The sequence below is a fragment of the Balaenoptera physalus genome, assembly GCF_965194825.1.
Source record: "Balaenoptera physalus genome assembly, chromosome: 2".
Lineage (NCBI taxonomy): Eukaryota > Metazoa > Chordata > Mammalia > Artiodactyla > Balaenopteridae > Balaenoptera > Balaenoptera physalus.
The window spans coordinates 85,285,757-85,312,469 of NC_138883.1; the positions used below are offsets into that span (position 1 = coordinate 85,285,757).

At 39.8% G+C, this 26,713-nt stretch overlaps 1 protein-coding gene across 27 annotated transcripts in view; it reads left to right on the plus strand.

Moving 5' to 3' along the window:
• Window positions 1–26,713, plus strand: part of MGA (MAX dimerization protein MGA) — a 159,373-nt gene that overhangs the window by 56,090 nt on the left and 76,570 nt on the right. For 6 of the 27 annotated variants that reach the window (XM_082449411.1, XM_082449413.1, XM_082449415.1 and 3 more), the window contains exons 1-2: window positions 1,499–10,097; window positions 17,226–18,356. In XM_082449411.1, the coding sequence (XP_082305537.1) occupies window positions 17,293–18,356 (1,064 nt within the window). In that variant the 5' untranslated portion in view covers window positions 1,499–10,097; window positions 17,226–17,292. Of the gene's footprint in view, window positions 1–1,498; window positions 10,098–10,118; window positions 10,447–11,196; window positions 11,635–17,225; window positions 18,357–26,713 lie in introns of those variants that run through there. The other 21 variants (XM_082449406.1, XM_082449407.1, XM_082449426.1 and 18 more) reach the window with 13 other exon arrangements.

Genomic DNA, 26,713 nt, shown 5'->3' on the forward strand with positions numbered 1-26,713 from the left:
CAAATAAGTAATTATACATTTTGATAAGTGTCATGAAGTAACAGAACAGGGTATTTTGAGAGAATTTAGAGTAGGGAGTAGGGATAGCATTGAGGTAGTGGCAATTACACAGACTTGAAGGAGGAATAGATGTTAACTAAGCAAAGATTTGTGGGGACTGGAAGCATTTCAGGCAAAAAGAAAAGGTAGTACAAAGGCCCTGAGGTAGGAAAGGGTTTGGAGCATTTGACAAACAGAAGGTCATTGTGTCTGGAGTATGGTATGTTATGGGGAGAATGACATGAATGCAGAGATCTGTAGGCCATATTAAGGAGTTTGGATTTTGTTCTGAATGAAATGAGAAGCTAATGGAAGGTTATAAATGGCAGAGTTGGCATGAACTGATTTATGTTTAGAAAGTGTCACTTGCTGCTGTGGAAAATGGACTAGAGAAGAGCTAGAATGAGTACCTAGAGATAGAGTCTATTGAAAAAAAGAAAAAAAAAGTCTATTGTAGTAGCTCAGGTAAGAGCTGTTGGTATTTAGGACTAGGGTGGCAGTAGTGGAGGTGGAATGAAACGTATGGGTTTAAAATGTTTTAAATTGAGTGCTTCTAAGTGCCAGGTACTATAATAGAAGCTGAGGGTACAACGTACAGGTTAAAAAAAGAAACAATTCCTAATTTATAGGCTAGTTTGTGGGGGTGGTGGGATAAGGGGGAGAAATAAGGCAATGAAAGAATTACACAAGTAAGTATAAATATTAGACCTGTGATAATTTCTAGTAAGGACAAATATGTGGTGCTTTGAGATCATATCATGGTCAGGAAGTCAGGGATGTTGAAACAACAGGAAAATTTGGTGATTGGCTAGACATTTGGGCAGGTAAGGAAGCGGAAAGTGTCAAGAATTACTTGGGTTTCTGATGTGAGCAAGTATGTAGGTGGATATGGAGAGGAGTCTGATTGGCTTCTAGTCTTGCACCTTCCACATGGTCTTAACCAGTGCCAGAAGTAATTTTCTTAAAACATGTGAGTTTGAGTATTTTATATATCTTCTTCTTTTTTTTTTTTGGCCGAGCTGAGCGGCATGTGGGATTTTAGTTCCCCGACCGGGGATTGAACCCGTGCCCCCTGCATTGGAAGCGCGGAGTCTTAACCACTGGACTGCCAGGGAAGTCCCTCATGTATCTTCTTATAATCCCTTGAATGGCTTCTCTTCTTATAAGATGAATTTCCACCTCTTGCTTGCTAAGTATTATAAAATATGGCTCCCTTTGTCTTTTCTAGTCCTATAATTATGCTTCTCCACAGATCATGGACATTTTTTTTAAAAAATAAATTTATTTATTTATTTATTTGGCTGTGTTGGGTCTTCATTTCTGTGCAAGGGCTTTCTCCAGTTGCGGCAAGCGGGGGCCACTCTTCATCGCGGTGCGCTGGCCTCTCACTGTTGGCGGCCTCTCTTGTTGCGGAACACAAGCCCCAGACGCGCAGGCTCAGTAGCTGTGACTCAACGGGCCCAGTTGCTCCGCGGCATGTGGGATCCTCCCAGACCAGGGCTCGAACCCGTGTCCCCTGCACTGGCAGGAGGATTCCTAACCACTGCGCCACCAGGGAAACCCCGGACATTTTTAATAGTAGCCATATTACAGTACTTGTGCTCCCTGAATGTGTTCCCTCTCTTGTTTCTCTCTGTTCACATAGGCTGCTTTCTGTCTGAAATGCTATTCTTCTGCACCCACTCTGCCCCTGCTCTTTCATACCTTGCTAATTTCTACTCATTCTTCACTTTCCCTGGGAATTCTTCTCTGACTTCCTCAGTCTGATTTAGCTGCCCTTTGTTTGTGCTTCCATTGCACCCTGGACAGAAAGCCATAAAAATAGCGTTCTTTATTTTTTGCTGTCATCATTGATTATTGGTTATGTGATAATTGGTTGTCTGATAATTGATTGCAAGCTCTTGAGAGCAGGAATCGTATCTTATTTTTGTGTTCCATGATCTGTGTGTGGTAAATGCACAACAAATGTTTGAAGAAATTAATGAATACTCTGTTCTTTTATATCATGTGCCTTTGCACAGCTGTTTTCTGATTAGAAAACTTTTCCCACCTTTGCTTTGTCAACTTCTAGACATTCTTTTTTAACATTAAGCCTTCCTTGATACTTCAGTGACAGTTCCTCTTTACGCTGTGCTTCTCTAGTTTTTCTTTTGTACACCTCTGATAAATGTTTGACAGTATAGAGTAGGGATCTAAATGTTTGAAAGAGTGAATGTATATATATCATGAGCATCATGGAGTTACAGATTGGGTAAGTATCTCCCAAGTGTCCAATCCCGTTTCGTAGGGTAGGTTACTTCTACATGGTACTAATTTTACCTATTGCATTGATCTTTACTTCATTGTTTTATAAAGGTAGCCCTGTCTCCAAATTGTGGATAATTTATTGTAGTTCTCTGTTTACTGATTATATAGCTACTGCCTGCAGTGTCCTTCTTTTCTCTCTCATTAATTTTATTTCTCCTTCAGGACCCAGCTCAAAAGTCCCCTCTTCTTTGTAATCTTTTAGATTCCCTAGGCTGTGAGCATTCCTATAATGTTCCTAGAAGGCTTTTTCCAAACTGCCAACAATAGTTTTGCAATGTTATTATCCTGTCTCTTCATCTAGAACTCAAGTGGACTTATTTTTATTCATTCCTTTATCCCTGGTTCAGTGCCTTACACATAGTTGGTGCTTAACACATATTTTCTTAACTGATTGTATCCTTATTTAGAGAATGTTGGGTGGAATTAATCCTTGGATGAAAAATATCGGCTCTGTGTACTCTCTACAATTTATAATCTATATATAGCTAATTTGGATAATGCACTATGTTCAACTTGCTTGAATAATCTTTATATTCTATATTTCAATACACCTTTTTCCTTTCCTTTAACAGGTATTCCCTGCCTTCCAGTGGTTAGATCATAGCTAACATTTTTAGCAAAGGTAAAGGTTATAAAATCATTTTTCAGTGTTTATTTTTAAGTCATTTAAAATCCTCTTAGGTTTACTTCTCAGATAAAACAAGTTTTTTTACACCCCTGTTTTTCCTTTATGTCTGATATGCCTGAAGCCCAGCTTGACCTGCCTCTTCCTTTGCCACCATGAGCCACCATGTGTCCCACAGTTTTTCTTAAGTATGCATTGATCCAGTGGGTGGTTCACCCAATCTGACCTTGTTTCTTGGTTTTACTACATTGTTCTCATATAGTTCTATCGAGGGTCTAGGATCTTGCCATAGTGCTAAAGCTATCATCTTGTTTTCAGTGACACTCCTTGCCCCCCACCAACACACACACACAGAGTAGCTTGCTAATTATGTGGCTGTCCTTTAGTCTGGATTGGGGTATCTCCTGGCTAACATCCTCTTCTCTTCTACTGTTACTGATGAGGAGAGGCTGACTCTTGACTCCTTGGCAAAGTGATTTATTACTCCATCCCAGGCCTCTTGTATGTTATTTTTTCTCAGAAGACCAGATCTTAGCTATCCAGGGAGCCTACTATGTGGCTAGCAGTCATTTCTAAACACCTGCTGCAAATTTTCAGTGGTATATCACGAAATAAGAACAGTGGAGTACATTTTTCATCTATCTAAATGTATTAAAAATAAATGACTATTATTCATTATGAGATATGTTCTCCTTGATTTTTGGTCTTAAAATACTCATTATTTTGGGAATTCCCTGGCGGTGCAGTGGTTAGGTCTCCGTGCTTCCACTGTAGGGGGCCTGGGTTCGATCCCTGGTTGCGGAACTAAGATATCCCGCAAGCCGTGTGGAGCAGCCCCCCAAAAAATAATTTTAAAAAACCCCATTATTTTAAGAAAGACTGGTAATAGTAGTAGGTGGTATACTTTGTAAGTTAAAAATGTGGTCACCTTGTGATGGTCATTTAAATCTTTTTGGGGGAAATTTTACTGGTTTATGATGTCCCAGTAGTCTAGGAACCACTACGTTGATCACCATAGCTCATTTCCATGAGGCAGTGGTGCCCTTCATGTAAAGTGTAAGCATGCCTTCTTTCATACGCATTTGCAGACAGTTTTTCAGTGTATTTTTCTGCCATAGGCTTCTTGATTTTTGCCTGATTCCAGCCTTGCAGTTTACTTGCTGTCTCCCAGTCCTCTTCTTTGGCCAGTAGTTCTAGTTTCTGTTTTTATATGTTTTCATGAGTGTTCTAAATCCCTGCACAGCTCTAGGCTTAGTTAGATAAACTTCTTCCTGTTCTTCCTTTTATGCTTTCCTAGATAAGATGTTTCTTCTACAGGCTCAATACTACATTGAAAATGTTTATTGTTTACTTTTCTTTTAGATCTATTCTTTCTTGTTTTATAATCCTTCTGAAGCTAGCTTTCTGAACTTCATTTTAACTGATTTCTGACATTTTCCCCTTTAGATCTTACTAAAACAAATTCACTGTTACTAAAGTATCCTTTCATATTGAAGATATTTACTAATTTTTTTTTTTGTATATGGCATATATGCAGATGGCAATCTCTGTTACAACTTGTTGCTTTTGTTAGCAGATGGTAAATTATGGGATCATAGAATTTCTCCCAGTGCAAAGAATCTGCTTGCCTTTGTTGATTTCCTAGGTAATATTGTCAAAAGTCACTCATGCAAAACGCAGTCAATAAGTAGAGTTTCCTAGAAAAATATTCTTATCTCTTGAAGCATCTGCCCTGTCAATAATATTTATCCATTCCTCTAAGGAGAAATAATTTGAGGTAAGAGTCAATGGTACAAGTTTTTTCTACCTACAACTGCACACCTTTGGAAAATGTTGGCCACAGCAGGATGCTTGTTTGCTAATATTAATGTGAGTATGGTTAAATGTATTATGACCCTGTTTTCCAAATCCCAAATTGTTGGACATTAAGTCAATATTTGATATTCGGACTTGCCTGGAAAACTGGGACCTATGGTTTCATATTCATTAATTCAACAGATACTGTGTGTCTGCTCTGTTCCACGCATTGTGCTAGGCACTAGAATAGAGTAGAGCAAACAGTCTAGTGGGCAAGACATTCATTAATGCATAGTTTTAAAAATAATTACAGTTGTGGTAGGTGCTGTAAGAAATACAGGGTACTATGAGAGCATATAACAGGGAGACATCTGTCATTGGGGGTTAAGGAAAGTTTCTTGAAGAAGTGACATTTAAGCTTAGGCATGAAGAGTAAATAAGTTAGGTTTGAGGCATCTGGGAAGATCTTAGTCAAAGGGAAAATAATATGATTGTGCAGGTTTAAGATACGGGGCAGCAAGAGGGAATGGTGTTTCTCCATGAACATTGATAACATTCCATCACATTTCTATTCTCTTTCCCATCCTTACTTTTGTTAACAGATATTTTCTAAAACATGCTTTTAATCACATTACTATACTGATTAAGAAACTTTTAAAGCTATTCATTGGATAGATTAATAGCTCCTTCAGGACAGGACTCTTGCCACTTTTAATACCTTAGTCCAAGTTTCAGATATCAGAGCCAGTTATACCTTGTCCCTCTGCATGAGTTGGTTTTAGTTAAAGTAATAAATAGTAGGCAAAGATGGAGTTATATATAAGCTGTTATGATTCCCTCTTTTCCCTCTGCCTAGCACACAAGTTTTTAGTGAAACCTGGCTAGTGACAGGTTTTTTTTTGTTACAAAAAACAAGCCTCTTTTGTAACCTAGTCTGTATGTAGCTCTTATTCTAAGAATGGTCTTTATTGTATTGAATTAAGATATTGTAAACAAGACAACAACCCAGGAGTTATATGAGGGGTGGTGATGGTCTCATCTGAAGAGTGGGATCACTTTCTCTTTTAGTCATTTGAGGAAGGTATGTCTTCAGTAGAAATTGGAATTGGGAAGGTGGGATCTGGATAGATTGGATAAGGAATATCGTCTGTCTTGCTGGTGGATTCTGTTAAGTTGTGCCAACTCTTTGGGGTTCTAGTGTAGACCTCTGAACAGTGCATGAGGTGCCTGTCTTTCCTCAGCATATACAAGGCACTGAGATATTTGTCGAATAGGAAAAATGTGCATGTAAAGGGATAGGGCTTATGTGTTTATAGAGCAATCTTGATTCAAAACTGTGTTCTTTCTAGCCATATTGTTCATATTCCATGCATTCTCTATCCCCACCCCCCCTAATATTTAGTAAAATCTCTTTGAAGGTCCAACCAAAGAAATCCAAGGGAAAGATTTTTAAAAATTAATTAATTAATTTGTTTTTGGCTGCATTGGGTCTTCGTTGCTGTGCATGGGCTTTCTCTAGTTATGACGAGCGGAGTCTACTCTTTGTTGTGGTGCACGGGCTTCTCGTTGCGGTGGCTTCTCTTGTTGTGGAGCACAGGCTTTAGGCACGCAGGCTTCAGTAGTTGTGGCACACGGGCTCAGTAGTTGTGGCTCACGGGCTCTAGAGCGCAGGCTCAGTAGTTGTGGTGCATGGGCTTAGTTGCTCCGTGGCCTGTGGGATCTTCCCGGACCAGGGCTCGAACCCATGTCCCCTGCATTGGCAGGCAGATTCTTAACCACTGTGCCACCAGGGAAGTCCTGGGAAAGATTAAAAAAAATTTTTTTTTAAATTTATTTTGGCTGCGCCGGGTCTTAGTTGCGGCACACGGGAACTTTTAGTTGCGGCATGCGGACTCTTAAGTTGTGGCATTCATGCGGGATCTAGTTCCCCCACCCGGGATTGAACCCGGGCCCCCTGCATTGGGAGCACGGAGTCTTACCCACTGGACCAGCAGGGAAAGTCCCAGGGAAAGATTTTTTTATCAGGCTGGATGAACAAGGTGAGCTTTGATAACTGAAATGAGAGAATTCCAATTGAAAGGAGCAGGATCTCCTGGCACCTGAAGCTTGGCCCACACAATTCAACCACAGGTACCCGAAGTCACATGGAAACTCCTAGAACATTCCAGGACTGGGTGGTAACGCAGTCACCTAGGGCTCTTCAACTAGACCACTGAGGTTTACCTGTGAAACTCAAGAGCGTCAATTCTTGTAGTTAGTTTGGAATTTTGAAAACGGGTTATATACGGATGCCTTTTAAAGGAAGAAGTTCTAGGGACTTCCCTGGCGGTCCCGTGGTTAAGACTTCGCCTTCCAATGCAGGGGGTGCGGGTTTGATCCCTGGTCAGGGAGCTAAGATCCCACATGCCTCGCGGCCAAAAAATCAAAACATAAAACAGAAGCAATATAGTAACAAATTCAGTAAAAGACTTTTGAAATGGTCCACATCAAAAAAATATTTAAAAAAATTATAAAGGAAGAAGTTCTTATATATCCAAAGAGCACACCCAAGGATCCCAGTCTGAGAAACACTGCATTAAACCCTGAATGCAAACACAGAGGTTGCTTGAAAAAGCAAACAAAAAAAGTGGTTACTTTGGTACTAGCATGATGTTAAATCAAAAATAGGCCACTGAAATGGTGTGGCAATATTATTTTTAGATTATATATATATAAACAACATTTATAAGTTCTCAGGTTCTTGATAGTACATCTCTAGATCTTTATAGGTAAGGTAGATCCCACTTTGAAAAAATACAGGTAGTTTACCTCTCCCACCAGGAGATCCAGTGCTAAATTTTGAAAAAAAATTTTTTTAAGTGTCTGGCATTTCATAATATGTTTGCCTGGTGTAGGGAGAGAGTAGCAAAAGAAAAACTCCATTCTCCCTCACCCCCAGTTCTCCAATTAGGGATATCATTTGTGTTAACGTGTTCTTTTTGGGATGCAACTCTGACTAGCCATGGTTGTTAACCAGTCATCATTCATTTACACCTTAGGATCAGATTCATTAATAACAAGTCAACACAAATTTTATTTCTGCTTCAGAAAGTGGAAATTTTATATGAGGAAACCTTAGACCTTTGACAGGAAGGGATTCTTGGATGAGGTGGGAGATTCTGAAAAGGCAGCTTCCAGGAAAGAGGTGCTTGGGATCAGGGAAGAAGAGGAAGGTGTGAAAGAAACTGTTACTTTTCACTTTTGCCTAGTATCTTGGATATTATTCGTTTGTTGCACTGTTAATGCTGTGGTTGACAGTGCCTGAATGGGGGTTTCAGAGCAAGTTCAGAAGTCCGTCAACTTTAGCCTGCATATTTTCCATTCCATATTAATTCCAGCACAGTTTCTCCCCATGGTGTGGAATATCCTCTCAGGAAGAGCAGAAGGCAGAGAAAGAAGACCCTTCCTAGTATGCCTGGAGTCCAGCTCAGATAAGTCTTGTTGGATAAGCCTCTTCTTTTTGGCTACTTTCTTGTAACCTCCTCATTCTCCTTCGCAGTGTTTTGTTTTGTTTTGTTTTTTAACATCTTTATTGGAGTATAATTGCTTTACAATGGTGTGTTAGTTTCTGCTTTATAACAAAGTGAATCAGTTATACATATACATATGTCCCCATATCTCTTCCCTCTTGCATCTCCCTCCCTCCCACCCTCCCTATCCCACCCCTCTAGGTGGTCACAAAGCACCAAGCTGATCTCCCTGTGCTATGTGGCTGCTTCCCACTAGCTATCTATTTTACATTTGGTAGTGTATATATGTCCATGCCACTCTCTCACTTTGTCCCAGCTTACCCTTCCCCCTCCCCCTGTCCTCAAGTCCATTCTCTACGTCTGCGTCTTTATTCCTGTCCTGCCCCTAGGTTCTTCAGTACCTTTTTTTTTTTTAATTCCATATATATGTGCTAGCATATGGTATTTGTTTTTCTCTTTCTGACTTACTTCACCCTGTATGACAGTCTCTAGGTCCATCCACCTCACTACAAATAACTCAGTTTCGTTTCGTTTTATGGCTGAGTAATATTCCATTGTATATATGTGCTACATCTTCTTTATCCATTCATCTGTTGCTGGACACTTAGGTTGCTTCCATGTCCTGGCTATTGTAAATAGAGCTGCAACGAACATTGTCCTTCACAGTGTTTTATGTCAAGTCACCTAGCAGGTAGTAGGTTCTCAGTACTTGACAATTCTTCTAAGAGAGTGAAAGGAAAGTTTGGAATCATGGACCACAATTTCTGCTCTCTTACTACCAATTTCTGTTTTGTCTCTTTTCTACAACTTTAAACAACTCTCCCTTTTTACTGGCGTGTTCGCAGAGAAGAAAGAATGGCTGGTAAGGGGTGGGTAAGAAGAAAGATAATTTTTGATGTTTGACAACCGCCTGACACATCATAGATAACTTTTTGTTTGCACTTCATAGCTTAAATATCTTGAACAAACAAAAATTGAAAACGCAGGATCAGGGCATTAACGCTCGGATAACACTCTATCGTGCAAAATTCTCATTTCCACGTTTTACTGTTTTATCAGGACATCTTTCATCTTTGTATCAGGCAAGCTAGTAGCAACTCTTCTTCCCTTCCCACTCGGCATTGATGTTTTCGGACTCCTCCCTACTTTACTAGTGTTCTTCGGTTCTGGATGTTGCAAACTCCATCACCCGTCTCTCAGGGTCTTTTCCTCAAGGTTTCCCGACGTTCTGGCACTCTCTAAGCCCACAGCACATTGGGGAGGAAGATCGTGGATTCATTTGACGGGCCAATGAAGCCTTGAGGGCTGCGGAATCCCACGTGGGTGGGGCTGGGCTCAGCAGGGGCGGGGCCGGCGAGGAGCCCAAGGGCAAAGGTGGCAGGCTCAGTTGCGAAAGCCCGCGGGCGGAGGTTTCACAGTTTTCACGAAGGCTTCGTGTGCGAGGCTGAGGGAATTGGGGTACCTCCCTCCTGCCTCGTCACTCATGATTCTGGAAGCTTCAGTAGGCTTTTCTCGGTTGCTGGTACCCGGAAAGGCAGCGGCTTCAGCTCCAGGGGCGGGTCCCAAGGGTCTTGTCGCAGCTCCGGGGCTGTTTGGCCTCCTGGTGTTGGGGGAGGGGCGAGGGAGGTGCTGCTCGCGCCTCCTTTTGCGCTTGCGCAACGGCCTCCGAGCGGGTAGGAGCGCGTGCGCGATGACGTGGACGTTTGATGCGCGCGCAGGCTCTTCAGCTGGAGCGGACACACGGTGTGCGAACCGAACAGAATAACCCGCCCCCAGCGGGATGTGAAGGACTCCGGGTGAGGCCGGCCACGCCCCGCACGGTAACTCTCGGGCCTGGGTGGAGGACGTCTCTTTAGTACTGGCCCGATTGGAGTTTTCCGAGAGTTTGAAGCTCTTGTGTATTTTCTATGGTGTCAGAAGCGTTCTGCTGAGCGATCTTCGCACGCTCCGGCCAGGCCAGGCCTTGCGCGGAGCCGCCTTTGGCGCGCGCCTGTGGTCTTCTGAGCGAGGCTGCGCATGTCACCTCGCGCGCGTCCCCGGCCTCACTTCCGCGTCGCGCCGCGAACTAACTGGGAACATCGACGCCAGCAAGAGGCCACGAGGCGGGCGGGGTGAGAAGCGCCCATGGCGCGGGCCTGCCCTCGCGTGCGTGGGGTGCCGCACCGCATGGTACGATCCGCGTGACGCCTTCCAGCCAGGCGTGGAGCTTTAGGTCGAGAGCCGTGCTTGTGCGCTTTGCCTTTTAGAGCTCAGGTCTCGGGGTTCCAAAACTGCTGACCTCGCTTTTCTAAGGAGCTGTGTGCAGCGTTTTGACACCTGTATAAAGCTCTCGCCCAGCATGTAATTTCCTGGCAGGTTGTTTGAAGCAAGACCGCGAGTTTAATAAAGAAGGAGGGCGAAGAAGTGAGCTGTATAGGAGTGGGAACTTGGTAAACAAAGGACCGGTGGTTCGTAAGTGCAGAAATGAGGGCGGGGAAAACAGGTGGGAAGAGCAGGTGTTATTTTCTTTTTCCCTCTGTGGGGCAGCTTTTGGCTAGTTCTCTGTTTGTGTGCCTTCCCGCTTCTATTTGTCAAGTAGGTCTCTGCCGTTAGCGGTAGGTGGGTCTGGGACAGAAATAAACCGCTCCGAGCACCAGTAACCAAAGTTGACGAATCTGCGTGCGAAGAGTATGGAGAAGTTAGGGATTATTTCACACTGGGTTGAGAGTAGGAAGTGGTAGTGTCATGATGTGAAGATTTTTGCTTTGCCTTCGGAACTCTGGAGATGCCTCCTCTGGCGAGGTTGGAAGCAGGGAGAGTGTAGGAGGTCTGAAAGGAAGGGTTACCAATGGCAGAACAACGTGAGTAACGAAAGTACTCTTCCTTCTGAGGGGAGACCACTCTCCCAGGGTTCGCGTCGCCGGGGCAGACACGTGGATCAAGAGAACTCTCGAGCCCACCCGCGCGCTGCCAGTGTGTGTTGTGAAGCTCTCCGGGCTTCTGCGGCAGAGTCCCTGGCAAATACTGCCTGCTCTGCCTCTTTTTGGGCACGACGCCGCGGCTAGGCTGCAGGGAAAGTGCCTGGAGGTGGCGTGACGGCTGCTGGGAAGGGGGCTGGCCTGGGAGGGCCGGGCGGCTGGTTCTGTAGTCTCCACGGTAACAGAATGCGACTGGATCCTGCCGAGCGATCCGCGGGTTCCGGCCGGCGGCACGTGATCAGTCGAACTCCCCTTCCCCGGAAGAGCTTTCCTTGCGGCATTTTTTCACGTGGTTCTTGGCTAGCTGGCCTTTGCAGTTGGAAAGCGGTGATGTGGGCCCCGATAGTCGACGGCGACTGCAGTCCTCCGAGACTGGCAGGCGGCCTTTTCACTTCCAAGGGTATGGAGTGGGCGCTAGTGCTTCTTGCTGCTGTAGGGCTATGTTTCCAGCTGTTGTGTGAGTTGAGTGGGTTGGATGCGCTTTCCAGAAAACACATGCTTAGGATTTGAGAAAACTTAGTGCCCCAGGTACCTTGCCATACTTAATCCAAGGCAGGGTGGCCATTTGATTGCTGTCCGTTTCTGCCATAAACGTTAGTTCTTCAAATTCTACTTATGCAAATATTAGGGACCTGAGAGCTTTCTAACACCGAGTTGTAGTTAAGGGATCATTCCTAGGAATAGAAAATGCTCATGAAGCCAGCATTAACAAATGGGATTTGAGGAGAGAAGAGGAGGGGGGGCCTACTATCTTAGGTAAATGCAACTTTGTGCCTTAAAATCTAAAGCATTTCAGATAATATTTTGAAATTTACCTTTCAAACTTAGGGTTGTGGTGATGATAAAATGCCCAGGGTATAGTCTGGTCCAAAGTAAGCGCTTATTAACAGATCGCGAGTACCATTTATTTAGTTATTAAAGTTAACTTAGTGACGATTAAGAACGGATAGTTGGCTCTTTTACTCTTTGCATCACTTGCTATCATATTTTCTGATTATTTTTGTGTGCAAATTATAGTTTTAAAAAGATTTTTCAAATTTCTGGGCTCATTGTATATTGGTGAATACTGAAATTCGAGTGAACCTATTCTCTTACAAATTTGAGTTTCAGAAACGTAACCACACTGTTGTACTGAATGATTATGTTAAGGAACAAACTACATCTTTGTGCTTACCATACAGTAATGCATTTGTTGTATGAAAAGTTATGGTTATTTTTAGCAACTTTGGAAACATTCGGTTTAGGTTCGCCATCATTTGAATATTTTTTGTTTTTAAAGTAATGGTATTGATTTGGAATTTTAAATTGGCGTACTTTGGGGGGGGGGACTAGTACCTCAATCATTGAATTAGGTAACTACCTAGTAAACCAGCTAGTGTATTTGGTAAGTTGTATGAGGGTTATGGCTTTAGTAGTTAAACATTTCCGAGAGAGGTCACTGGTGAAAAGATACTCAGAATAGGGACTCCGAAATTGTAGCAATTTACTTATGGAACTTGCCATGTTACCTGAAAACATTCTCTGCGAAATGGCATTTGTGTGTTGGTGTGTGAGTGCCTCTACCTTCAAAGCGTTGACATTTTCAGAATGTTAGAGTAGTTCCCATCCACAACTAAACTTACCTCCTCGGGTCATTTTTATAGTTATTTTATTTAGATAACTGCTTGATCTTGAAAAGCTGAACTGAGATTTTTTTTTTGAAGGTTAAGTTATATCTATGTACCAAAACTGTGGTCTTCCTTAATGCTTTCAGAGAGCCAAACACAGTGTATTTTTAGAATCTTGCTGGAAGGAGATTTACTGCTTCATGAGTAGCCTAGTTCTTCCTAAAGTAATTTGATTTTTGCAATTGGTTAAAGTTATCTTAGACTTTAGAGTGCTATTTGTGTGTCTGAAACAGCTAAATTTGCTGAATTGACTATCCTTTCTTTAGAAAATCCGATATATATAGTATTCCAGAAGCATAGGCATATTGCTTATAGTGAAGTGAAATCTGTGCTTAAAGATTGTTGTGGAATAAAAATTTATTACTTGTTTGTAAACCAGTAGCAATGTATGGCTCAAGATAGAGATTGTTTTGTTCGTAAATTAGGTTTTTGGTTTTATACATTTTGATCAACTCCTGGAATAACTTGACTGGAGGATTAAAAAAAGACCTTATACAAATCAAAAGTCTGAAAGTTCTTTTTTTTCCTCTTAATACACATTTTTACATTTATTAGTTACCTGTGTACAGAGTGCAGATAGGGCAGTCTGACTCTTCTGCACTTAATTTTTCTGTTTAGATGAAAGGAAAATTTTGAAATGTGTATATATAACGTAAGTATAAAGTTTACTTCAGTGAAGTCTCTAACACTAAACTGGATTTCTGTCAGTAGAATCTTTGATATTTCATAGATTAATTTTTAAAAGATAGTGATTGGTTAAAACTTCTTTGCCCCAGTTTTACCTGTAAAAATGATCTGAAAATCAAGAATTTAATATTATAGAAGATAATGTTTAAGATATTCTGAACCCTATAATGTCTTCATAGGTTTGGGATAGCTAAAAAATTTTTTCAGATACTTCTTCGCTGCGTGCCATATTTAAATGCACTTCATGAGAGTGTTTTTGCATAATTGCTTACAAAAATAATTGATTTGTAACAAAATTTTGAGCTTTATGGACTAAATACAGGATTAGGAGTTTGTGTTATTTGATATATACACAATTTTAGAGGAATTGGTTTTTGTGAATTTTCTGAACTTTACTATTTTTATAAAGTCACTTTATTTGTGACTTCTCAGTCTGTTTAAATTTTATCGGTCCCTGATAGGTGTTACTTAAACTTGGTAGTTTTAGGAAACCAATAAACCTAATTGCCTTAAGCCTGAGGAAGCTTTTGAAAAGAATCATTCTAAATTTTATCTATCTCTTAAACTCCAAATCGGAGGAGAGATTCTTTTTTCATCTTTCCTGGGTATTAGTACAGTGGTGTCAGAAAGTGAGTTTCTATTTTCACATTAGCCATAATACAAAAAAATAGCCAACCTTTTTTGAAGCCTTGATTTTTTTAAAAAAATTTTTAAATTTAATTTAATTTAGTTTTATTTATTTATTTATGGCTGTGTTGGGTCTTCGTTTCTGTGCGAGGGCCTTCTCCAATTGCGGCAAGTGGGGGCCACTCTTCATCGCGGTGCGCGGGCCTCTTACTATCGCGGCCTCTCTTGTTACGGAGCACAAGCTCCAGACGCGCAGGCTCAGTAGCTGTGGCTCACGGGCCTAGTTGCTCCGCAGCATGTGGGATCTTCCCAGACCAGGGCTCGAACCCGTGTCCCCTGCATTGGCAGGCAGACTCTCAACCACTGCGCCACCAGGGAAGCCCGAAGCCTTGATTTTTAAAATATTCTCAGGCTAATGAATATTGTAAGTTTTGGAGGCCCCCCCTTTTTTGGGGGGGCGGTCATGTGACCAGCCCTGTAAGAAGATGTGAAATTCAGATCAGATGCTTTTGCTGCTTGTTAGTAGTTATGATGAAAAGTAAAATTAGACTTACAATGAGGAGCACCAATAAGTGGCTCAATTTGATTAGTCAAAATTACTGACCCACTTTAAACAGAAGTAGTGATGTAACATTTTCCTTTTTTGTATAAAAGCTAATTGCTGATAGCTTTACATCTTGTAGAATATTTAGGTAATTTATTTTAGCACATCACTTTAGTTGAATGTAACAATCTGAGATTTCTTTAAAACATTTTATTGAGATAGAATTCACATAACATAAAATTCACCATTTTAAAGGATACATTTAAGTGGTTTTTAGTTCCTGAACATTTCGGTCACCCCCAAAAGAAACCCCATACCAATTAGCAATTGTCCCAGTTATTCCTCTCCCTTTTCACTGTCAACTATGGATCTACTTTCTGTAGATTTACCTGTTCTGGACATTTCATGTAAATGGAATCATACGATATATGTGACGTTTTTCTTGTAACTTTTATGAGTTAACTAATTTAGTTTTTTTTTTTAATTGGTTGTATGTTTACAAGATACAAAATTTAGAAAGTGTCAGAATATGTATTCTTCCAGCCACCCTGTTTTCCCTTGATAAAGCCAATACTACCAGTTCCTTTTTTGACTTTACAGATAGTCTATGTCAAGCAAATACATACATACTGGTTTTTTTCTTTGGCTTTTTCTTTGTTTAAACTTTATAGAAGTATGTAGCATAATCTACAATTCTTTTGAACTTTATGCTCTTAATATATCTTGTAGGTAATTTTGTTTGAGTCCATAAAGTTTATAATTCTTTTCTAGCTGCAGAATATTCCACTCTGTCACTGTACCACCATTTATCACTGGTGTGTATGCTTGTATTTGCACACATGTATATAAGATAAAGTCCTAGAAGAACTACTGTTTCATGGGATGTATGCATTTGTACTTTTGATATTTTCCTGTTATCCTCTTAGATTCTGTCATCTTACACTCTCAGCAGCTGGTTAGATGAGAATGCTGGTTGACGTACACCCTTTACAACACCTCTGCCAAACTTTGATTTTTGCCGTTCTGATAGGGTAAAGACAGTATTTTAGGGCGACTTTAATTTTCTCTATTGCGAGACTATGTACGTTTTCATAACCATTTGCTTTTCCTATTCTTTGCCCATTTTTCTGTTAGATTTTTTTGTCTTGTTGATTTGTATAAAAAGATCCCTTTTGATATTAGGGAAATGAGTTCTTTATGATATAAGTTGCAAATATAGTTTTCCAGTTAGGCATTTGTTTTTTATTTTGCGTGGATGGTTTTTGTCATGTTAAAAACAAATTTACATGATTTTGAATTTATCAGAAATTCTGTAGTCTTATTGACTTCTAGGTTTTGTGTCCTGCTTATTATCAAAAAGCTTTTCTCAAAGATTTCTTTAAGAATTAAAAAATAATTACACTGAGACAGGGTGGGGTGAGATTTAAATGTTTGGTCTGTCTGGAATTTTTTTCAGTGTAATGTCTGAGGTGTGGAGCCAACTGTTTCTTTCCTAGTAAGTTCCAGTGATTTGTCATGGTTTCTTTAAATGTATGTACTAACAAGTTAAATAGCTTTTTACTTATGTATGAACTCATGCCAGTACCATAATAAGAGTTGATCCTATACAAAGATAACATGTAAATTTGTTAATTTTTACTCATCTCAGGAGAACTTGCTGTGTAATGGAATCCTCTGGCAAATTAATTCATTAAGTATCAGGATGCTTTTAAAATAAAAATAACTTTCCAATTTAATCTCTTTAAGTCTGTATACTTTTCTAAAAACTAAGGCATTTATTTTATTTTTAAATTAATTAATTTTTTTTGGCTGCGTTGGGTCTTCGTTGCTGCACGCAGGCTTTCTCTAGTTGTGGTGAGCAGGGGCTACTCTTCGTTTTGGTGTGCGGGCTTCTCATTGCAGTGGCTTCTCTCATTGCAGAGCACGGGCTCTAGGTGCGCGGGCTTCAGTAGTTGCAGCATGCAGGCCCTGTAGTTGCAGCATGCGGGCCCTTAGAGCACACGGGCTTCAGTAGTTGTGGCGCTTGGGCTTAGTAGTTGTGGCACACGGGCTTGGTTGCTCTGTGGCAAGTGGGATCTTCCCCGACTAGGGATCTTCCCTTGCATTGGCAGGCAGATTCTTAACCACTGTGCCACCAGGGAGGTTCCAAGTCTGTATACTTTTATACTTTCATGTAGTTTTTCTAAAATGAATCTACACTTTTTGTTTTTATGTGAGATTGTAGTATGTATAGTGAATTATTGGAGGATTGGGATATGAGTAATTTAACTAATTAGATTAAAATGAACTTTAAAAAGATAATCAAATATTCCAGAATCAGTATCTTCACAGTGATTGAGAGAAAGGTAGAAGCAAAGTCTTAGAAGAATTTAGGAATATATTTTGGGGGTAATGTAATCATTCTTGTATTTTTGTTAACAAAATAAATGTTCACTTGATTAAAGTGTTTTTTTGCTTGTTTTTTAGGCTGGGAAGGCCATTGTGATTATGTGGTAACTATAGTTATCTTACTACTGATTTTCCCACTGGAATCATGGAGGAGAAACAGCAGATTATATTGGCTAATCAAGATGGTGGGACAGTGGCAGGAGCAGCACCTACCTTCTTTGTCATCCTAAAACAGCCAGGAAATGGCAAAACTGATCAAGGAATTTTGGTTACTAATCGGGATGCCTGTGCTTTGGCTAGCAGTGTTTCATCACCAGGAAAATCTAAGGGAAAGATTTGCCTTCCAGCTGATTGTACTGTAGGAGGAATCACTGTCACCTTGGATAACAATAGTATGTGGAATGAATTCTATCATCGAAGCACAGAGATGATCCTGACCAAACAGGGAAGACGCATGTTTCCTTACTGTCGTTATTGGATAACAGGTTTAGATTCAAATATGAAATATATCCTCGTCATGGATATATCTCCTGTGGATAACCATCGTTATAAATGGAATGGTCGCTGGTGGGAGCCCAGTGGGAAGGCTGAGCCCCATGTTTTGGGGAGGGTTTTTATTCATCCAGAATCTCCTTCCACAGGTCATTATTGGATGCATCAACCAGTATCTTTCTATAAACTCAAACTTACCAACAATACACTGGACCAAGAAGGGCATATTATCTTGCACTCTATGCATCGCTACCTGCCGAGGCTTCATTTGGTGCCTGCAGAGAAGGCTACCGAAGTGATACAATTAAATGGCCCTGGTGTCCACACTTTTACCTTCCCACAGACTGAATTCTTTGCAGTAACAGCTTATCAAAACATTCAGATTACCCAGTTGAAAATAGATTACAATCCATTTGCTAAAGGCTTCCGGGATGATGGGCTGAATAGTAAGCCCCAGAGAGATGGAAAGCAAAAGAACAACTCTGACCAGGAAGGGAATAGTGTTCCCAGTTCTCCTGGTCAACGGGTCCGTCTTACAGAAGGTGAGGGGTCAGAGATACAGCTAACTGATTCGGATCCTTTATTGAGGGGTCATGAAGCATCATGCAAGGGTTTGGAGAAGCCTTCGCTTAATGTAAAACGAGACTTTCTAGGTTTCATGGATATTGATTCAGCACTTGGTGAAGTTCCTCAATTGAAGCAAGAGGTTTCTGAAAGGTAGGTAACAGATTTTCTGTTCTTAGAGATAAAAGGAAGGTTTGAATTTAAAATACTGATTGTGTGGACTGCTGACTTTAGACATTGATAAATGCAAGCCGCTATAAAATATACCACAGTTGCTTTTACATTCTGTGAAGTGGCAGTTCATTTTTCTGTAATGAATATTGATTGGGTTCACAATCCAGAATTGTAGGCAAATTAGATGACTTATCAGAATGGGGACCTTAGATTTAGATTTTAGGCTTAGACTTTTGTTAATCATGTGTGGCTGTTCCTTGCTAATATATATAGAAGACTTTTAAAAAATATTGAAATATAGTTGGCATACAGTATGTATAGACAACTCTTGATTGATTGGGGAAGGGAAAAGAATGACCCCCAAATCATAACTGAAACAGAACTTATCCAGTGAGGCACAGAAGAGATTTAAAGTAAAGTTGTTTATATGTAGTACGTAAGAATTTTGTGCCCTGTGGACATCCTAATCCATAAATTGCCTAAGAAATAAGCTGAAGGTTATTACATGTTAAAGTAGCATGATATACTCTTATGTTTTTTAAATCTGAACTTGTGTTATTTATTTTTATCAAAGTCTTTACGTTTTTAGAGCAATTTTAGGTTTGCAGCAAAATTGAGAGGAAAGTACAGAGATTTCCCATACAGCCCCTGCCTCCACACATGCATAGCCATTCCCATTAGCAACATTCCCCACCAGAGTGGTACATTTGTGTCAATTGATGAACCTATATTGATGCATCATAATCACCCAAAGTCTGTAGATTACATAAGGGTTCATTGTTGGTGATATACATGCTGTGGGTTTGGACAAATATGTAATGACATGTATCCACCCTCATAGTATCATACAGAGTATTTTCATTGCCCTAGAAATCCTCTGTTCTCCACCTGTTAGTTCCCCTTCCCCTTCACATCTGGCAACCTTTTACCTTTTTATTATCTCACTGCTTTGCCTTGTCCAGAATTTCATATAGTTGGAATTATACAGTATGTAGCCTTCTCAAATTAGCTTCTTTCACTTAGTAATATGTATGTAAGGTTCCTTCATGTCTATTCATGGCTTGATAGCACATTTTTTTTCAGTGCTGAATAATATTTCCTTGTTTGGTTGTACCAGTTCATTTATTCATTCACCTCCTGAAGGACATCTTGGGTGCTTCCCAGGTTTGGCAATTATGAATAAAGCTGCCATGAACATCCATGTCCAAGTCTTCAGTTCATTTGGGTATATACCAAAGAGCGTGGTCACTAGATCGTATGGTAACAGGGATGTTTAGATTTATAAGAAACTGCCAAACTCTTCCAAAGTGGCTGTACCATTTTGCAGAAATGAGAGTTCTTGTTGCTCTGCATCCTTGTCAGCACTTGGTGTTGTCAGTTTTCTGGATTTTGGCCTTTCTAATAGGTGTGTAGTAGTAGTATCTTGTTTAAATTTGCCTTTCCCTGATGACACGATGTGGTGCATCTTTTCATGTGCTAATTTGCCATCTGTATGTCATCTTTGGTGTCTGTTAAGGTCTTTGGCCCATTTTCTAATCAGATTGTTTTACTGTTGTCTTTAAGAGTTCCTTATATATTTTGGTGTTTTTTGGGCTGCCTTGGGTCTTAGTTGTGGCATGCGGGATCGTCGTTGCAGCGCGTGGGCTTCTCTCTACTTGTGGCGCACGAGCTGCAGAGTGCATGGGCTCAGTAGTTGCTGTGTGCAGGCTTAGTTGCCCCGTGGCATGTGGGATCTTAGTTCCCTGACCAGGGATCGAACCCGCGTCCCCTGCATTGGAAGGCGGATTCTTAAAGACCACCAGGGAAGTCCCAGTTCCTTGTATATTTTGGATAACATGTGTTTTGCAAATATTTTCTCCTAGTCTGTGGTCTGTCTTCTCATTTTCTTGTTGTTGTCTTTCACAAAGCAGTTTATTATTTTAATGAAGTTCAGCCTATCAATGATTTCCTTCATGGATCATGCCTTTGATTTCATATCTAAAAAGTCATTGCCATATTTAAGGTCATGTAGGTTTTCTCTTAGGTTATCTTTTAGGATCCTTATAGTTATGTGTTTTACATTTTGGTTTATGATCCATTTTGTATTAATTTATGTGAAAGTTGGAAGGTCTGCGTCTAGATTCAATTCTTTGCATGTGGATGTCCTGCTGTTCCAGCACCATTTGTTGAGAAGACTCTCTTTGCTCCATTGTACTGTCCTTGCTCCTTTGTCAAAGATCAGTTGACTCTATTTATGTGAGTCTATTTGTGGGCTCTCTAGTCTGTTCCACTGACCTATTTGTTCTTTCACCAGTATTACACTGATTTGATTACTGTAGCTTTTTAAGTAAGTCTTGAACCTGGGTAGTGTTAGCCCTCCAACTTTGTTCTCCTTCAATATTGTTTTGGCTATTCTGGGTCTTTTTCTTCTCTATATAGACTTGAGAATCAGTTCATCAATATCTATAAAATGACTTGCTGGGATTTTGATTTTGGTTGCATTGAATCTATAGATCAAGTTGGGAAGAACTGACATCTTAACTGTATTGAGTCTTCCTATTCATGAACACTGACTATCTCTCCATTTATTTAGTTCTTTAATTTTTTGCATCAGAGTATTGTCATTTTCCCCATATTGATCTTGCACATATTAGATTTATACCTCAGTATTTCACTATTTGGGGGTGATAATATAAATGGTATTGTTTTTTTTAACTTCAAATTCCACTTGTTCTCTGTTGATATATAGGGAAGCAATTGACTTTGGTACTTTATCCTTGTATTCTGCAACCTTGCTATAATCACTTATTAGTTCCAGAAGTTTTTTTGGAGATTCTTTTGGATTTTCTACCTAGACGATTATGTGATTCATGAACAAGACAGTTTTCTTTCTCACAAATCTGTATTCCTTTATTTCCTTTTCTTGTCCTATTGCATTCACTAGGACTTCCAGTATGATGCTGAAAAGGAGCGATGAGAGGTGACATCCTTGCCTCGTTTCTGATCTTAGTGGGAAAGTTTCTAGTTTCTCACCATTAAGTATGATGTTTGTTTTAGGTTTTTCGTAGATACTCTTTTTTTTTGGCCGTACCTTGCCGTATGCGGGATCTTAGTTTCCTTTGTAGATATTCTTGATTAAGTTGAGGAAGTTCCCTTCTATTGCTGATTTACTGAGAGTTTTTATCATGGATGGGTGTTGCATATTGTCAAATGCTTTTTCTGAATCTGTTGATATCATGTGACATTTTTTTTCTTTTCTGGTTTATTGATGTGATGGATTATGTTAATTGATTTTTGAATGAACCAGCCTCGTATACCTGGGATGAATCCCACATGGTCGTGGTGTATAATTCTTTTTATATGTTTTATTTGATTTGCTCTTATTTTGTTGAGGATTTTTGGATTTCTGTTTTTGAGGAATAATGGTCTGCAGTTGTCTTGTAAATGTCTTTGTCTGGTTTTGGGATTGGGGTTATGCTGGCTTCATAGAAGGAGTCAGGAAGTATTGCCACTACTCCATCTTCTGAAAGAGATTGTAGAGAATTGGTATCATTTCTTTCTCATATGTTTGGGAAATTTTACCAGTGAACCGATCTGGGCCTGGTGCTTTCTGTTTTGGAACCTTATTGATTCAATTTCTTAAATAAATATAGGCCTATTTTGATTGTTTCTTGTGTGAGATTTGGAAGATTGTGTTTTTCAAGGAATTGGCTCATTTTATCTAGGGTATCAAATTTGTTGGCATAAAATTGTTCATATATTCCTTTATTATTCTTTTGATGTCCATGGGATCTGTAGTGGTGTCCCTCTTTTTCTTTTTTTAAATTAAATTTATTTTATTATTTATTTTGGTTGCACCAGGTCTTAGTTGCGGCTGGTGGTCTCCTTAGTTGTGGCATGCAAACTCATAGTTGCGCTATGCATGTGGGATCTAGTTCCCTGACTAGGGATTGAACCCACGTCCCCTGCATTGGAAGGTGGATTTTTAACCACTGTGCCACCAGGGAAGTGTTCTCCCTCTTTTTATTTCTGATAATAGTAATTGGTGTCTTCTCTCTTTTTTCCTTAGCCTGGCTAGAGGCTTAATGATTTTTTTTATTGATCTTTGAAAAGATCAATTAAAAAAATCAATAAAAAGTTTAAAAAATCAGCTTTTGGTTTTATTGATTTTTATCTACTGATTTTTCTGTTTTCAATTTCATTGATTTCTGCCCTGATTCTTATTTCTTTTCTGCTGCTCACTTTGGATTTAATTTTCTCTTCTTTTTCTAATTTCCTAAGGTGGAAACTTAGATTATTGATTTTAGATCTTCCTTCTTTTCTAATATATGCGTTCAGTGCTATGTTTCTTTGTAAGCACTGCTTTCTCTGTGTCCCACAAATTTTGATAAATTGTATTTATATTTTCACTTAGTTCAGAATATTTAAAAATTTCTCTCGAGATTTTTTTCTTTGAGCCATGTGTTATTTAGAAGTGTGTCGTTTAATCAGTTACTTTGGGATTTTCGTTATTTTTCTGTCAGTGATTTCTAGTTTAATTTCATTACAGCCTTTTAAGTTTTTTAAGATGTGTTTTACGGTCCAGAATGTGGTTTAGCTTGGTGAATGTTCCATGTTAACTTGAGAAGAATGTGTATTCTGCTGTTGTTGAAGTAGTCTATACATGTCAATTATATCTAGTTAATTGATGGCTTAACTGAATTCCATTATGTCCTTACTGACTTTCTTCCTGCTGGACCTGTCCATTTCTGATGTGTTTCAGTCTCTGATAGTAGATTCATCCGTTTCTCCTTGCATTTCTTTTAGTTTTTGCCTCATGTAGGTTGATACTCTGTTTTGGGGCACATATACGTTAAGGATTGTTATGTCTTCTTGGAGGATTGACCCTTTATCATTATGTAACGTCCTTCATTATCCCTGATAACTTTCATTACTTTTAAGTCTATTCTGTCTGAAATTAAAATAGCTACTCCTGCTTTTTGTTGATTAGTATTAGCATGATATATTTTTCTCTATCCATTTACTTTGAATTTTTATGTGTCTTTATATTTAAAGTGGGTTTTACAGATAATATGTAATTGGGTCTTGTTTTTTTTTTTTAATTTTATTTATTTATTTATTTAGTTTTGGCTGTGTTGGGTCTTCGTTTCTGTGCGAGGGCTTTCTCTAGTTGCAGCAAGCGGGGGCCACTCTTCATTGCGGTGCGCGGGCCTCTCACTGTCGTGGCCTCTCTTGTTGAGGAGCGCAGGCTCAGTAGTTGTGGCTCACGGGCCTAGTTGCTCCGCGGCATGTGGGATCTTCCCAGACCAGGGCTCGAACCCGTGTCCCCTGCATTAGCAGGCAGATTCTCAACCACTGCGCCACCAGGGAAGCCCTTGTTTTTTTTTTTAAAATTTATTTTATTTATTTATTTTTGGCTGTGTTGGGTCTTCGTTGCTGTGCGCGGGCTTTCTCTAGTTACGGCAAGCGGGGACTACTCTTTGTTGCAGTGTGCAGGCTTCTCATTGCAGTGGCTTCTCTTTGCAGAACATGGGCTCTAGGTGCTCGGGCTTCAGTAGTTGTGGCACATGGGCTCAGTAGTTGTGGCTTGTGGGCTCTAGAGCACAGGCTCAGTAGTTGTGGTGCACGGGCTTAGTTGCTCCGTGGCATGTGGGATCTACCCAGACCGGGGATCGAACCCGTGTCCCCTGCATTGGCAGGTGGATTCTTAACCACTGTGCCACCAGGGAAGCCCTGGGTCTTGTTTTTTGATCCATTCTGACTGGTGCATTTAGACTGTTGACATTCAAAGTGATTATTGAAATAGTTGGATTAATATCTACCATATTTGTTACAGTTTTTCTTTTGTCCTTGTTCTTTGTTTCTATTTTTGTTTTCCACTCTTTATTTGCCTTTTGTGGTTTTAGTTGAGCGTTTTATATGATTTGGGTTTCTTTCTCTTCTTAGCATATCAGTTATACTTTAACTCTTTTTAGTGGTTACTCTATGGTTTGAATATACATTTACAACTTAACCCAAGTCCATTTTCAGATAACACTATATTGGTTCACAGGTAGTTGGTAAATACTCTCTCCTGTTCTTTGTATCACTGCCATCATTCATTTCACTTATGTATAAATATGTATATGTGATATATACGTAAGTAATCAAACGTATTGTTGCTATTATTTTGAACAAATTGTTACCTGTTAGACCAACTAAGAACAACAACAAAAGAAAGGTTTTATTTTGCATTCACTTATTTCTTCCTCGTTCTTTATGGAGATCTGAGTTTGACCTGTGTTATTTTACATTTGTCTGAAGAACTTCTTTTAATATTTCTTGCAAGTCAGATCAACTGGCAACAAATTCTGTTAATTTTTGTTTCTGAAAGTCTTTATTTCTCCTTTAATTTTGCAGGGTACAGAATTCTAGGTTGGTGTTTTACTCTCTGAATACTTATAATATTTCACTCTTTTTGATTCTGTGGTTTCTGACGAGAAGTTGGATAGAATTCTTATCTTTGTTCCTCTGTAGGTAAGGTGTTTTTTCCTCTGGCTTCTTTTAGTATATTTTATTTATCTTTAATTTTCTGCAGTTTCAAAATGGCACCACTACATATAGTCTTTTGGTAGTTACCCTTCTTGGTGTTCTGTGAGCTTCTGGTTCTGTGGTTTGATGTCTGACATTAATTTGGGGAAATCTCAGTCATCATTGTTTTAAATATTTCTTCTGTTCCTCTCTTTTTCTGATACTCATATTATGCGTATGTTGCATCTTTTGTAGTTGTCCCACAGTCCTTGGATATTCTGTTCTTTTCAGCCTTTGTTTTCTTTCCTTTTCAGTTTTGGAGGTTTCTGTTGCTATATCTTCAAGCGCAGAGATTGTTTCCTCAGCCGTGTCTAGTCTACTAATAAGCCCATCAAAGGCATTCTTCATTTCTTTTACCATGTTTTTGATCTTTAGCATCTCTTTTTGTTTTTCTTAGGATTTTCATTTCTCTGCTTACATTGCACGTCTGTTCTTGCATGTTGTCTCTTTATTTATTAGAATCCCCAGTATGTTAATCATAGTTATAAATTCCCAGTCTGGTAATTTCAGCATCCCAGTATGATAATTTTGATGATTGCTCTGTCTTCAAATTGTGTTTTTTTGCCTTTTAGTATGCTTTGTAATTTTTTCTTGACAGCTGGACATGATGTGTTAGGTAAAAGGAAGTGCTGTAAATAGGCCTTTAATAATGTTATGGTAAGGCATGGATGTGAGGGAAAGGGAAGTGTTCTTTAGTCCTATGGTTAGGTCTCAGTTTTTTAATGAGTCTGTGCCTCTGGACTGTGAACTTCACAAGTACTTCTCATATTCTTTCTTGCCCCCTTAAGTTGGACAGGATTGGCCAGAGTAGGCTGGAGTTGGATATTTCCTTTCCCCAGGTCAGTTAGGCTCTGATAAAACCCACCAAGTTAGACTCTGGTTAACTAATTTTTCCAGAGGTTAGGCTTTGTTGTTAAAAGTAACAGAGACTGACCCCCGCCCAGGATTTTTCTCATGAGGGAATATTTACTGTGAGAACCTAGTCTAGCTCCTGGTGGAAAACTTACAGAAATGTGGGAGCACCCCTATAACTGGGTACCCCTGGAGTTTTAAACCCAGGCTTGTCTACATTGAGCCTCCAGCAACGCCAGTTACAGTTCAGGTTTTTCTACCCTGGCACTGGTTCCCAAGGTGGTTTCCATTGTCAGTTACTGCTCTAACCATGGTCCCCTGTATCCACCTGACTGTTTTCAGCAGTTTGCACTGTACTCTCACTGTCTCTCTTTCTCTCTCCTTTTTTTTTTTTAAATAGAGAAGCCTGTGTGAAACCTGGCTTGTTTCTTTTCTTTCCTTTTCTTTGTTTCTTTTTAAAAAATATTTATTTATTTATTTGGCTGTGTTGGTTCTTAGTTGCAGCATGTGGGCTCTTTGTTGCGGTGCACAGGCTTAGTTTCCCTGCAGCATGTGGGATCTTAGTTCCCTGACCAGGGATGGAACCCGTGTCCCCTGTGTTGGAAGGTGGATTTTTAACCACTGGACCACCAGGGAAGTCTCCTCACTGTCTCTTATGGATTCAAAAGAGTTGTTGATTTTTCAGTCCGTTTAACTTTTCACTTGTTAGGACATAGTGGCTATTTCTAAACTCCTTACGTGTGCAGCTGGAAACTTGCCTTATTTGAATGTTAAAACCCAAGTTCGGTAGAAGTATATCCCAGCCCAGTACTTTTCTTTTACCTTCCTTTTCTCACTTAATTCATATCCCATTAACAGCTACTATTCTTTGAGTTTGGAATCCCCACATTCATGAGTTCCCTGACTTGTTTATGGGAAAGTTAGTGCTTTGCTAT